Here is a 15,407-nt window from a genome sequence, read left to right as displayed (position 1 = left end):
TCTAAACACTATCATTTATTCAACACTGCAACTTAAAGACAACATATTTGAGACTTCTCTCTGAAATTCATCACCATATTGAATACAGCAAACATTACAGCTAGATGAAATTGCACATTTTTGAAAGCAATGATACTATTTGCTTCTCCTAAAGTCCAAAAAAAAAAGAACATTTCTTCAGCTATGTGTTTATCCAGCCCCTTCTGGGATTTAAATACAGCATCTCCATTAAGTCAATCCTACTGAGAGAGGTTTAATGAAGTTTAGTGTGATGCACATGCTCCTGTGCCAACGCTGGATTCTTTGTTAGGTTCTGTTGGATTTATTTGTCCCTCTTCTTTTAGCTTCACCTGTCTGAAGTCTTCCTTGACTTCTTCTAGCAGACTTGGCTTGAAAATGACATCCAGTGCTGTCATTGCCAAAGCTTTTGCTGTGCGCAAAGCATAGAACTGAGCATTTTGTGACCCTGCAGAAAAAAGGTAAGAGAAATTTCAGGTTAGATTACTAGTATTAGATACAAACCACTAGTTTACCGCATAATTGCAAGAACAGTTTATTAAAAATCTACTTGCATGGATGAAGTGTGTCTATTTTCTGATACCTCAAGACAAATTATCACATGAAAGTACTTAATTTTCTGCTACTGATGTAAACAAGTAAGACTGAAAACAGGAAAATGAGTGTTCACATTTTCCTTTTTAGAAAATGCAGAGTTTTATTATCTCTATTACATTTCCAGAGTATTGGACTTTTGACTTTTCTCTTTTGGCTCATGTTTAGAAACTCTTCTGAATATGCTGCTAGGGATAATCCTTGTAATTTCTCCTGGCTAGATGGTATACTAAATCAGGCTTTTAGTACAAGGAGTGGTCATCCTTCCCATATACATTAACTTTAAACACAAACCAGAAATTTTGCAACTCTACAATTAACTAAGCAAATTGTTTCAGGGTCCGTACTCAGCTCAGATCCCATCATGCTTGAAGAAAGCAACTCCATTTCTATACAGGCATTTACACGCAGCCACTTTCAGATCTAGTACTTACACTTTTATACATTTACTACACAGTAGCTTTGAATGCCATAGAAGCACGTGAAAGCTTTAGTCCTCTGTAATTTGAAATATTTATCACTTCTAGATTTGCTGTAGTGAAGATACAGCAACCAGTCCTTACAATGTATAGGGGTTCCAAATATAAATCTCTAACACATTTCACTTCCACTCACCTGCAGCTTCTGTGTACTGCTCAGTATGGTTCAATGCATCAGAGCCAATATAAAAATAAGGATGAAGCCCAGGGACTACAAATGTAACATTTCCGAAGTCCGTGGAACCTAGAAGCAGCATAGAAATTTTCTTAATGAACAAGTGTTGAAGAGTTTTGAACGCTGCAAGAAAATGTATGATAGATATTATCTCCAGCCCATATCTAAAACAGAATATCCTTTGCCCCAAATACTAAAATAAAAGCATTTCTAATGAGTCATTATCCATACAAAAATCTCCCATCACTGAGATGTTTTCCCTAACTAGCCATCTTCAGATGCTGCTCTCCAGTGCGCTTCTGATCAATAATCAGTTACTGGACTGCAAGGAAGACGTATCAGCATGTTCCTATTCCACTTACTGTTAATTTTTTATCAAGTATCTCCTAATAGTAAGCTGTTAATTCAGAAACAATGAAAGCTGCAAACCGTGGAGTTTCAGGCAGTCCAGTTATTTTCCTGCTACAGCCCTTAGAACCAGGCCCAACAGTTACCGCTTTTCACCAGTATGCAAATATTCAGCGTTAGGTAGGGGACTCTGAAATAGGAACAACCTATCTTTAAACAAAAACAGATTGAGGACAACTATTTTTTCCTGTGCTTTTTGATTATTCTCAGTTATGGAAACCTTAACAGCACAAGCACTCTTGAAATAAGATCAGAACTAAACTCCAGACAAAGCTAGTACTTTGTAGACATAAAAAAATTCTTGATAGCAACACTGCAGATTTTAATGATGATTCTTTCATGCCTGACTAGCATTTTCAGTATATTAGCTAGGGATAGTACCTATCTCAAAGTACTGCTTTATCTATTTAATGATACCATCCAGAACTAGTAGATCCTTCATAGTAAATCACCCAAGAGTCTGCAACTACTTCCTGCGTGCCTTTTTTTTTTTTACCCAAACAAGCAATCCACTAAGGATTTGTTAAAAGGACATTTAGAAGCTGGAGAAATCAACATGCCAGTTATTGTGAAATTCAGATACCAGAGGAAGCGTTGTTTCGTAGCGGGGAAAAATATGGATGACCAACTAAGACCTCAATTAACTTTCTTCAGGTCAATCACAGCAGTAAGAATTTTTTTCTTTAGCCGTGGCATATAAAATGACTGTTCCAAAGATTTAAAATTATTTGTAACACATCAGGTAGCCTCCGTAATGCGATACTTTATGGAGACAAGATATTGCTAATGCCTTAAGACTTGGTAATGAAATGATTGAAGAATATAGCTTTTTACTTGGAAGCATATAGTTATTAAAAGTGAGTCCACAGAGCCTACCTTGTGTGATCAAAGAGGACAAGACTAGGTTGCTATTCGCTCTGCCTACAGACAAATAGAAGCAGCAAGGCTTGTCCAAAAAAACCTCTCTCTTCCCATAAATTCAGTATGCATCTGAAGAAAATCCAACTCTTGGCACAGCAACAAGTTATTTTAATTTTCAGTAGTCTACACTATTGATCCAATCTTTGGTCAGTCTGGAAAGACAAACCAGAAATCTAGAAGTTCTGCCTACTCCAGACTAAACCAAGAATTCTAGACTTGCCTTACTAAGTCCTAATACACAAGCTGCTGGAAAGACTGTGTTGGCCTTTTTCTCTGCTCTCACCCAGCAAATGAAGTATTAGCAATTTCAGTGCATCCCAGCTCTCAGTCATGTAATTCCACTTAAAATTATATCCATATCCAATCCATATCCAACTACCAGTTTACAATTTATTTTTGCTGAATGTAAGGGATTTAAATTTGGCATTTTCTAGTAAGATGGAGAGCTTACCAAGCCAAAATCCAGGCAGCTTTTAATAAAAATGTGACAGTCAAATCTTCCCCTCTATCATACCTAGCGCATGTTTAAACATCAAGCATTCCAATCGTTTCCACACAAACATCTGGAACTGTACGTTTGCTAGGGATGTACAGATCAATTATTTATGCTTCTAGAAGGAAACCTGCAGTTATCAATGCAATAAACAGACTTGTGCACTATCTTCAATAGAAAGGTACTGGGAGCTCCAGCCTCTCAAAAAATATCCTGAAGCTGATACTGAAGCCTCTTCAAGTCACTGAGCACATAATGGAAGCCAGTATTACCACAAACATGAACGAAGGGGAAAATGCAAAAAATTCCAGGAAGCATTTATATACAGCCCCAAGCTTCAAAAGTGGTATTTTCAAAACATGCTGGCTCCTTCTTATGATTATCTATATCAGTCTTGTGCACAGGAAGCCAATGAACCCTATGAATGCTAAAAATATCAAAGTTATAACACATGTGGGTGCCTCAACTAAAGGCATGCTAAACTAAGCCATCTGCTCTGGGAGGTTATCAATATCCTGTAGTAGAGCTACCCTACCAGCAGAAGGAGAAACAGGTCATGGCACCTGGTCAAAGCTAACTCAGATTCACGTTATTTCACATCATCCTGGCTCTGTGCCAAATGAGTGGAGCACGCACAAGGCGCACGCAAGGTAGTGTGATTTGAGGACTAAAGGAATTCTTCGTAACAGCTGCCTAGAGCGATACCTGTAAGCAGACCGATACTAATACCCATGTAGAGGTGGCAGCGAGTACGCTCATCTGTTAACGACTTTTCTGCTGCACAGACATGGAGAAGCAACTGAGCTATCTTCCTTCCCTTTCAACAGAAGAAACTGATATCCTAAAAGAAAACATTGAAAACCATATGAAAACTAAACAGAAATAGAGGTCTTGAAAAAGATGAGACAAAACACTCAACCCCTCCCAAAAAGGGTAGCATACAAAATTCCACTCCTATGTCTCTGGAGACCGTGCTTTGTTATCACTCCTGAATCCTCACTGCAAAAACTCAGAGAAGCAGCTGTGGAAAGAAAATTCAGTAAGGCCTACTGCAGTGTGCAATAAAAACATAATTGCTCAAGCACATTTTGACATTCAACAGGCAATTAAAGGACAGGACAGGCATTCGGAGAGTTTCAGTTTAAGCAAGTTAATGTTTCACATTTAGCATATAACTTACATATGAAAGCACTATTACAATTAGGTGTCTGTACTAAGTTCATTCAAAGTCCTCTGAACCAGCATGACGACCTGTATTCATGATCTTCACCCTTAATACAATGGTTTGAGGGAAGCAACGCAGAGCTCCAAAAGGTTTCACTACGGTAAACATTCTAAATAAGGATCCCCAGTGCCTTAGGCTAAATGAGCAAAGTAGTAAGTCTTGCTTGTCCATACTGAATAAAGAAAAAAGAAGAAATCTGCCTTTAGTTATAATTTGTTTTTAAACCCAAGACAATGAACCAATTGGAGAAAATATGCTAATGTTGCCTTAATTTGGAAGGGAAGTAAGAAAAACAACCAGAATACCATTAAATATGCCGTTTCCTCCACACAAATAGAAGTTTGGATTATTCTATTCCCAAACACCAACATCTCACCTACCCAAAGATAATCTGCATTTAATATAGAGAAGATTAGTACTGCAATGAAACTAATTGGAATAACAATTTTTTACTGAAAACAATCTTTTCCTTCTAACCAAAGAGAAAAACCTTTAACATAAGTGGAGTAAAAACATTTATATATACAGTTGTGATCAGTAGTGAAGGCTATAAAGTATAAGCAGTTATAAGACTTGAACAGAGCTCCTGTAGGAAGATTCTGGGAAAAAAAATGTTAAGGGTAATGAGAAACCCACCTGAGCATTCAAGAATTCACACTCCTATTACTATACCTCTGAGAGACCAAGAAAGTGAAATAGTTTGAGACATAGTCAAGACCCAGAAGTGAACACCTACGTGAATGGCACCCTATGGAAAACTAATCTGTTGAACTCGTGAACTAAAATTAGAGGCACAGAACTACCTGTTAATGGAAAGAGGTTTAAGTTAGGATTATTGAGATGCTTAAACTTCCACTTAAAAATCTCTTCAAAAACTCCCTCTAAAATATTAGTTAGATGCTAGTACATTTGTTTATATGTAAGCTTGCAAAATATTGTTAAACAAGGTTCCTAAAAACTAAATCTCATCTTCATTCATAGCATAAACCAGGATTCTGTATTTCAAAGCAACAGAATGAGCCCCAATTCATTCTACATCCTCATGTTCTCAGTAAGACAGTTCTTATCTTTCCATCCTTCCATCCCTCCCCCCAACTAAACTGTAAAATATTTTCAGAAATATTATCAGAAAATGATTACTGCTTTCCGTACCTGTTGGGAAAATTTCTCAGCTTCTACAACAAATACAGGCCAGAGGAACAATCCTTTCACAGAGCTTCTATTTTCTAATTGGCTTTTTTCTTCTGACCAAACTGTGTTTAACCTACCTCTATCCCATTATTTTATACGCTTAAGAGTTGATCAATCTAAGCTTAAGTCATAACAAAAAAACCCAGATCAAGTTACCTGACAAACCATTCAAGATACAGTCTTCAGATATAAACTCAATTCCAAGCTTCTTTCCATTCTCCTTGTAAACTTTCTGCAGGCTTTTATTTGGAAGCACATTGTAGTAATCATTTTCACCACCTTTTATTTCCACCTAGACAAAAAACCCAAATGATTAGAAATTTTTCACCAACCTAAGCCAGTCTAATGTAAACGATTTAAAGCCCGGAAAAGTTAAATACATGTCCATACTTCAAGCCCATGTCAAAACAGACATAAGCACTAAGTTTCTTTCAAAAATATAACATTCTGCCAAATCTTAGCCTTGATCGAAACACAGCTGGTGTTCTGTCAAGCTTGCACTAGACAGCCAAATTCCAGAAGCATGAATTTCACAGAGAGCATCTCCAAAAATAGTAAGCAAACATTTCCTGTAACAGCTTCTAATGATTTCCACTGCAGGTACTATTAAACTACATAGGAATCAATTCAGTCTTTCACCAAATTCTATTATTTTACTATTTTTGTTTAAAACACTTCCAATAACTACAGCCCCATTCATGAAATGACTTCACACAGGCAAGAAGTTTGAAAACAAGTGTGAAAAACATACCAATGTCAAGTTTCAAAAGAGATCTTAACTTTCATTCTGCATAAAGTATACTTTCTGAAATCGTCTTCCAGCTAGAGTGGAGGGGCCATACTAGGAAAACACCATCTAATGCCTCAAATAGACCTTAAAACTCACTAGCTCACATTCATATACACTATACCTATTTGTTCTGATGAGCTGTTCACAGCTGTATTAGCCATCAACCTGTAACTACAGAGCAGGTAGAACCGCCTATCTTAGCAATACATTGCAAGGTATTGATATTGTTGGTACCAGCCACAGGAGAGACACTTCCACGTAACTAAAAGCAAAAAAAACCGAGAAGAATGCTGACTGAAAAATCACTCAGTTTTTCACATTTGGTTGTTACATGAGCCTGCTGCTAAATGCGGCAAAGGAAACAGAGGGATGCTCCAGCTCACTGAAAAAGAGCTAAAGGTCACACACATCTTGAAGGGCCAGGAAGAGGATCTTGGAAATTACAGACTGGTCAGACCATCCTATTCTCAAACTCCTGGGGAGGTTACAGAGCAAATAAATCCTCCTAAGACCCATGTCCAGGCACATGAATCACAAGGTGATTGTGACTATCCAGCATAGATTCACGGAAGAGCATATGGTGCATGACCAAGCTTAGCTTTTCACGATGACAGGTCTGGCTCAGTGGACACAGAAGACATTCAGGCTCAAAGCGTTATGATTAGTAGCACAAAAGTCCAAATTGCTGCCTTTTCCTTGTGGCATCCATCTGCAATCAATACTGGTGCCATTACTGTTTTAATATCTTTATTATTGATGCAGACAACTCCTGTGAGACCACATCTACAGTATTGTGTTCAGTTTTGTGCTCCTGAACTCAAGACTGGAGCAAGTCCAGGGGAAGGCCACCAAGATGATTAGGGTGCTGGAGAACATGACATACAAGGAAAGGCTGGAAGAACTTGGTTTGTTGAGCCTTCAGAAAAGAAGGTTAAGCTGTCTACAGTTACCAGATGGGGAGGGTAGAGAGAAGACAGAACAGACTTCTCAGAGATGCCCAGTGACAAGAGACAACAAAGGAAACTCCTATTAGATACAACAGAATCACAGAAGTTGGCTGAAGTTGGAAAGTACCTCTGGAGGTCATCTTCTCCAACTCCCCTGTTCAAGCAGGGTCACCTAGAGCTGGTTGCCCAGGACCATATCAATGCAGCTGAAACACCACAATCTCTCCAGGCAAACTGTTCCAGGGCTCAGTTATCACAGTATAAACATCAGGAAAAACCTTGTTCACCACGAAGTGGGTAGAGCACTGTTGAGAGAGGTTGTAGAATTTCATCCTTGGAGATACTCAGAAGTCCACATGGCACTGAGCAATCTGCTCTAACTGCTCCTGCTCTGAACAGAGGGTTAGACTAGATGATCTCTGGAGATCTGTCCCAGCCTAGATTATTCTATGATTCTGTGGCATTCTATTTATAAAACAAAGCTTTCATTCCAGACACAAAGCAACAGAATAGCAAATAGTGTCACTGACATTTTGATTTCTTTCAGATAAACACCATGCAGACAAATGCTGTAAGCCTCCATTTCCTGTTCTTGCCTACCTGATTGCCAGTGTAATAGAAATACAGGACCATGAATACATTCTTACTTTGCATCCTGTGGCCAGTGCTGCAGACTTGAAGCAGTTCTCAACCTTCTCTGTCAGAACAGAAAGATCTTTCATTGAAGGGGCACGCAAGTAAAATTCTAGTTCAGTGTAAGAAGGAATGATGTTAGGTTTCACACCACCATTTTTTATTACGCCTGTAGAAAGGGAAAAATCATGTTATCAGTGTTAAATACAAATGCTTGATCATGAAACTCCTTGCTCAAGAACTAAATACAGAAACAAAAGCCAACAAAACATCAACTGAGTACGAAATATATAACGAATGTCAACAATACAGTATGTGGACAAAGTTTCATCCCATCAGATTAAGTGGAATGTAAACATGTTTTTCATCACGATTTCATTGCATTCTTTGGTTATCTGTTATAAACCTAAAGACAAGCCAAACTAGCATTTGTAATTAATCCCCTGAAATTCGATGCATCAGAGCCGTAGAGCAATCTGGCTGCCATTGAAAAAGAAAAAATTTTGTAATAAAGCTACCTTGGATTCCAACTTTTAAAGGTTTCATCAACTAGAATGTTTCCAACTTATTTTGCCAGCTTGGAGAGAAATTGAGTAAGTTACATTCCTCAGCAGTACTGGAGTAACATGTGTGTTGCAGTGCACAGAAAGTTCATTAGATTCCTCATACTAATTCTTTAGAAATATTGGGGTGTATAATATACATACAGTTTTATTCAAGAATGAAGTTTGAGTTGAAAGTGTTCCCTCAAGGAAATGTATGACAACTACATAGTTTTTAATTATGGCATCATTTAATTATTATCTACCTTAAATGGAAATACTGCACAAAGTTACTGATGTGTGTCACAGAAGCCTGAAAAGACAGCACTATGGGGATGCAAATAAGCAAATCTTAACTTTTGCTGCAGAAAAGCTATTAAGACTATGAACTCCCCCCTCAAGTAAATACTTTCCAGTCTCAAATACAGTCAAAGTAAATGGAATTAAACCACTATCAGTACTAGTCCATAACAAAAGAAACAGCTCAGATGAGAGCTCAGAAAAGGAACCAGCACACTAGCAAGTAAGTAATCATGCAGATTTGCATGACACACACCATAACATGTTTGCTCAAAACAAGTAGCTTAACGAGCTTTCATTTGTCTTCCAACACATTTGTAAATGGAACTGGATAGAGTCTAAGTATGTCTACACTTAAATTTCAAAGCAACTGTAATACGGACTGGACAGCAGATCTAGCTTAAAAGTAGGCTGCCTACACACTACTAATAGCACCTAGTTTCCCCTGCTTCTAGATGGAACTTTTTTTTTACAGCCTGTTTAGTACAATTTCTTGAACATAAAATCTACATTCCTATTTTTCAAGGGGGCAACATTTACTCCACTCATAAGCAGGGAAAAAAAATCTTATCAAATATTAGACAAACTCAAACCAACATTGTTCAAGTACATAAAACATTGCTTAGAAATTCTAGACTTCAAGTAACAGAAACTATTTCCATTCTTGTTAGTGGGTTAACACTGAGATATTTAGGATCACTTAAGTCAGCCACAGCTGTTACTGCAAGCCTGCAACACAAGACCTCCAGCACACTGTTGTAAAGAAAGCATTCCTAAAATTAAATCTCATTCTGGCTGCTTATACTTTCCCAAAGGTATTTTAAATATTTCCAGTTTGAAAACCAAGTTTATGACAGCAGTTGTATCAACACAGTAATTTAAGTTTTGCTGTGGTTCGGGAAGTGTTACCTCTAGGAGGCTTGTTTAGATACTTAGTTTTTTGCCTACATTACCCACGTAGCCTTTAGAAACTATAAAGAAAGCCATATTAGGGTTTTAGGCTTAGATCCAATAGAAGACTTCGGCACCTCCAATCTTAAACCTGCAACACCTGGGTTTCACACACCAAAGCTCATCATTAAGTGCCTCGTTTCCTACAGAGCAATAGGATAGTGAGCTAAGGCTATGCCCGCTGTCTGAAATTCATTTGGGTATGCTGCACAGAATGCAAACATCTTCATCTACAGTCAAAAGCGTAGGGCTTCCAGACTCCATCCAGATATCCTGGAAAGAAATACACGCATGTATTATACAGCACAAGCAGCCAAGACATATAATGATCCTTAGCTCAGAACTTCTGGAAGTGTTTTAAGCTCATAACAAGTATTCCAAATAAACAGTTCTACATTCAGAAGTCCTGTAGAAATGGCAAAGTTTCTTAATTTCAACTTGGAAAAAGCTATGTTGGATGTAATAAAGGAAACCTGGGTTTACAGTTAAAGGGCAGCTTCCATCTCAACTTCCAAAACAAAAAGAAATGCATAATGTTGAAGGAGTACGAGTCAAGCTTAATGGTTAACATATCTTACTGCAAAATTACTTTTCTACTTCAAGGTCTACTAAATATTAAATATTAGAATCCAGTGCACATCTAGTTGATTGGGCTACTAATGAGAACTATAGGCTTCTGCCATCACTTGTTTTTTGTACTTCAGCAAATAAATTTCAGTCAGTCTAGACCACTACACTTTTCCATATATGTCAATATAAATGCCATCTAATTAATGGAATGTCTACTACAAAAATGATGCAATAAGTAATACTTCATTCTTCAGAAGCATTTAATCTTACACCTTTGCAAAAACACGTACATTAACTTTAAGGAATTCAAGGCCATGTACCAAAATAAACTTAGCATTTTTTTTTTCCCTTTCTAAACTGCAACTTCAAGTGCAAAGACTTAAAATTTGTCTAGCCTCTACCTAGGTACCTGTGTCCTTTTTTGAATGTGACCCATAAGCCTATTTTCAGAAGTTCGTTCTGGACACTGACATGATTTTAAAGGTTACAGACAAACTATTTAAATGAAATGGTGCTATTTCATAATATTTGAAGTGACTATACTAATTTAGTGCAATAATGCAATATTTTAAATTGTGGGATTTTGTAAGTTAGTATTTCAACAGCCTAAACTCTTACTTGCTGGACATAGATTTAATGAAGATCTCACCATGAACTCTCCAGGTCGGTTTCATTTGCTGTCTTAAAACAGACAGATTGTTGTATGCAAGAACAGCAGCATCTAATGCATTAACTCCTTCCCAAGGATAAGCAGCAGCATGAGAAGCTTTTCCATAGTATTTCACAGCCACACTAGGAAATAAAAGGCATTGCTTATTTGTTTTTCGTTCACTGAAAAAACCTCTAAAATAAAAAGTTGCTTTTGTTTACACAAATATTTAAGTTTTGTGCAGCAGAACACCGAACAGTTTATCTGGCACTACACTCTTGCAAAGTTGAACCACCTTTCAGTCCAGGAAGATGCTGAAAGATTTCTAGAAAACCAATGAAACGGAACAATATCAAGAGCCAATCAAGCAAAAGAGCTACTGGTAACATACCGCTATACATCCTTTTCCTGAGAAGTACAGGCTTCACATACTAATTAAATGTCTCCAACACTTTTTTTTATACCTCCTGACTGTTCTGAGACTTAAAGTTACTAGGATTCTTCTCAGAGGATAACAAATCCTTTTCTCTGATTCAAAATTAGAAGTCAATTGTCTTAATTCTTGTCAAACTTCAATAAAATGTGTATATAAGACAGCAAAAGCACATTAAGATCACATACAAGCCATGTCTAAATAACAAAAGGGAAGTTTTAAAAGCGCAGTAAAGGCATAGCCTAGTATAAAATATACATTACCATGCTACAGCAAGGATATTCTTTCCCTGCACACCTCAAAAATGCTGGTAGAAAGGCTTGCAACAAGGAAGAAATCTAGTGCAAAGATTATCCTCCAACTTTGTAGAAGTCAAAATACTGCACCTAAACACATCCAGTAAGAATTCATGCTTGGCTTCATCTTATGAGGGCCATTTATAGTAGCCTTACAAAATAATGTAGTATTTCAAATTATATGAGAACTCTTTACACGAGAGGCAAATATTAAATACTGACAACTACATAAGGTATTACTACTTATCAAATACACAAGTATTAGTTTTTTTATCAATACTAGAGATTTTAACTAAATCTGTTTGTATTCAATACCCAGTCCTTTACATAAAAACCCTCCATCCTCAAGCTCAAGAGTTCCCAGCTGAGACGCACTAGGACCAGCCTAACTTGCTTGTCCCTCTGTCTTGCAGATGCCAACTTAGCCACTTATTCTGAGCTGACCCCTCATGCTCTGCACCACGCCACAGCTGCAAGTTAATACCAGAACTTAAATACTGGATAGCAAAGAGGGACAGAATGGAGTGTACTCTTGCAGCAGAAAATGTCTCCTGCAATCCAAATTAAGTATGCCCTTTTCCATCCTCCCTCATCCTCCAAGACAACCATACATCCCATTCTGTAAAGTATGAGGTTTATTTAAAATTTATTATCATTATGAAATCAAGGTAAGAAAACTTATCCATTAACATCCCAAGTATTAGACTGCAATCCCTCAGATCAACTCACGAAGAAGGCAGGACAGATAGATATTCTCCAAAAAATGGAGAGAGGGCAAACAAAGTCATGTTGCAATCTCTTTTTTCCCCACAAGAAACATGTGCTTCTTAAAAAAGTTATTTCAGCATTCCTTCTCTTGTACTTCTATTGCTACACAAATGTCACATACTCTCAGAAAAAAACACCAGATTTTGGTGAGTAATGAAACCCTAATCCAGTTTGAGAATATTAGCAGAAGAATGTGGATCTTGTTTGACCAACAATAAATAGGTGAAGGGTAAGTCAATAAGAATCAGCAAATGTTGGCATGTATTCACCAATTATCCCAGTATGTTAATTTTACTTCAGGCACAAGACAGCTTCGGAGTTTGCAGATGTAGTAATACTAGCAATTCCTTGGAAACAACCAAAAGATCAATTGCAAGTCATCAAAACAGTCTTTGTACCTTTGGAATCTCAATTAAATAAATCATGACATAAGCTGAGTATTTCAAGCTTTTGGAGATAGTAAGCTGTTTCACTCAGTACTTAAATTCCATGCCCCCTCCACATTCAAGGTTTAAAGGCTATCTAGGACTTGCATTCTACAGCAGACCATCACCACTGAAGGGAGATTTCCGAATCTTAAAGTATCAAACTCAAAGGGCTATTGCAGGAGTTGAAATGAACCGAAAGAGAAAACTATTCATGAGAACTGCATCTTGAAGATTATAGCCTTAAGGTACAGCAACCAAAAGCCAAGCTGAGACAAGTCTTGAAGGAGATTACAATAACCAGTTAAGACTCTTTAGAAACACAATCATGGACTACAGCAGAGAACTAGCTAGGTAAGGAAGACTAGCTGTTCCTAACCTTGTCTGTTTTGCCATAAAACTTAGCAGTAACAGAAGCAAATTATCCACCAGGAACAGCACTGGCAAAAGCAAAATGGCCAATAAAATCAAACACATTGGAGCTGGAAGGTAGCACAACCGAGATGAAAACAGTACATCAAGTCAGAAATGGTTGGAAACCCAGTTATTTAAATATTACAGAATTAAGTCAGAGACAGCCAAACTTAACACCTGGAAAAAACTGTTGCACTGGAGGGAGGTTACTAGTGGAGTCTCTACAACATAAGACCTTGGAATCAAGAATCATTAGTAACCATGGCATAAAACGTAGTAACAAAACCTGCTGATAGACTACTGCTGGGACACAGAAAAGGTTTATAATATCAAAGGAAGGACAGCATGGCCTTGCAGACTGGCAGAGAAAGAACAGAATGAAACTCCAAAATATCTTAAAAAATCATGTACTTACAGACTAAGCATTTGTCTAAGAGTTGATTGCTTGAAAATGAATGAAGAGGAAGCCCCAAACATGCCAGCTGTCTCAAAAATGATAAGGAGACACTATGGTCCCAGCATCAGCTGAGTAAGGTCTAAGGAAATTCCACCTGATGTACTGTGTATAATTCCAATTATACACATCCAGCAAGGAGTACTTCAAGGCAAGTCAAGTCACTCCAAGTACAAAGGAACAAGTGCTGACACTGTACAGCAGAGCTAATCAAAAGAAGACAGGGCATAATTTCTGAAGAGTTTTATGGCTAGCTGGCAAAAAAAAGGCTGAGTGAGGGTATGACTGCTGTCTATAGATATATATTGGGGGTAAACATGAAGGAAAGCCAAGAACTACTTTGAATCAAAAAAAAAAGCTGATGTGAGAATTAATAGATATAAAATCGCCGTGATTAAATTTAGGCTGGAAGTTAATAAGGATCCAAAGAGCAGTCAGGCTCAGCTGGCCGGCTTTTTCAAAAAAAGGGAGAGAAAACCTGAAACACTTTCAAAAATGATTAAAATAAAGTGCATACAGAGGACTACATAACCTCGTTCCCAGGAAAGCAAGGAACAAGGATCCATGAGACTCCCTCCAGTTGCATGTTCTAAAATTTAAAGAACAGGTGTTTTTTAAATGAAACTTAGATAATCAATCACGTGCATGTATAAAAAGAAAGGCCTAGAAACATCAGAAGAAAGAATGGATTTTGAGGACACATGCAAGATTATCTCAGAGCAGTCAGGGATCTTTAACACTAGGCTGAATGCTGCACTTTGAAAGAACGGCTGAGTGTCCAGAACAGTGACCTGGCTCCTTAGCTGACTGCAAATACTTCGTCTGAAGGGCACCTGCAAGGTCCCCGGCCCCAAGTTCAGCCCCTTCCGAAGCAGCTCCCCTGTTCGGGGAGGGGGGAAAAGGCTAGCAACAAGCCAACCCATTCCATATGAACGTGCTCACTCACTCGTGCTCGGCCACATCGGGCAGGTAAGCTGCGTTTTCTTGCGAGGGGTGTGCCATAAAAACCACATCCAGGCCGTCAAACGCTCCAGCCTTTATCAGGTCTATTTTGCCTCCTCCTTGTTCTTCCGCAGGCGTCCCCAGCACCGTGATCTGCAGCACAAACGCAGAGAGTCAGGGGCCGACCCGCCCACCGGGGCCGGGGCCACAGCCTCCGCCCTCGGGAGGGCTCTCACCTGGACGGCGACGGGCGCCGGCTGGGGCAGGCTCTCCAGGGCGGCCTTCAGCCCCAGCGCGGCGGCGGCTCCCACCTCGGCGATGAGGTTGTGCCCACAGGCGTGGCCGATGCCGGGCAAAGCGTCGTACTCGCAAAGGAAGGCGACGCGGAGCGGGCGCGGGCCCTGGGGAGCGGCCGTGCCCCACTCGGCGCGGAAGGCCGTGCCCAGCTTGTAGCGCGGCTGCACGGCCCAGGCGGCGCCTGGCAGCTCCCCGCTGGAGAAGAAGCGGGTCATGGTGTCGTGCGCCTGGTGCTCCTCGTAGGCTAGCTCGGGCCGGCTCCAGATGTCGCGGCTCAGCGCGCCCAGCCGCGCCGCGTTCAGCTCCACGCTCTCGCACGCCCGCTGCTTCAGCGTCTCCAGCGCCGGCAGCGCGGCGGCGGCCGCCACGGCGGCGGGGCCGCCCTGCGGAGGGTCCTGCGGCCTCATGAGGGAGCGGCGGGGCGGGCCCAGAAGCACCTGCCGCCGCACCTACCCTCCCCAACGGCCCGCTCGCCCCGCTCCACCGGCCTGT

At 39.5% G+C, this 15,407-nt stretch overlaps 1 protein-coding gene across 2 annotated transcripts; it reads right to left on the bottom strand.

Moving 5' to 3' along the window:
- On the bottom strand, window positions 1–15,407 carry PM20D2 (peptidase M20 domain containing 2). Of its 2 annotated transcripts, XR_012672957.1 has the most exons (8): window positions 14,855–15,407; window positions 14,623–14,771; window positions 10,887–11,029; window positions 7,889–8,043; window positions 5,661–5,796; window positions 3,794–3,929; window positions 1,228–1,335; window positions 1–466 (listed from the first exon to the last, which is right to left on the bottom strand). XR_012672957.1 is itself a non-coding variant. In XM_075145478.1 (7 exons), exons 1-7 carry the CDS (start codon window positions 15,320–15,322, stop codon window positions 264–266), a joined length of 1,362 nt encoding a protein of 453 aa, XP_075001579.1. In that variant the 5' UTR covers window positions 15,323–15,406; the 3' UTR covers window positions 1–263. The 2 variants fall into 2 exon arrangements, 1 of the variants encoding a protein (XP_075001579.1); XM_075145478.1 differs by lacking the exon at window positions 3,794–3,929 and having other exon boundaries at window positions 14,855–15,406.

Source organism: Calonectris borealis, chromosome 3, assembly GCF_964195595.1.
Source record: "Calonectris borealis chromosome 3, bCalBor7.hap1.2, whole genome shotgun sequence".
Classification (NCBI taxonomy): Eukaryota; Metazoa; Chordata; class Aves; order Procellariiformes; family Procellariidae; genus Calonectris; species Calonectris borealis.
Note: the sequence above shows the minus strand (reverse complement) of the source record. Positions and strands in the feature narration are given on the sequence as shown.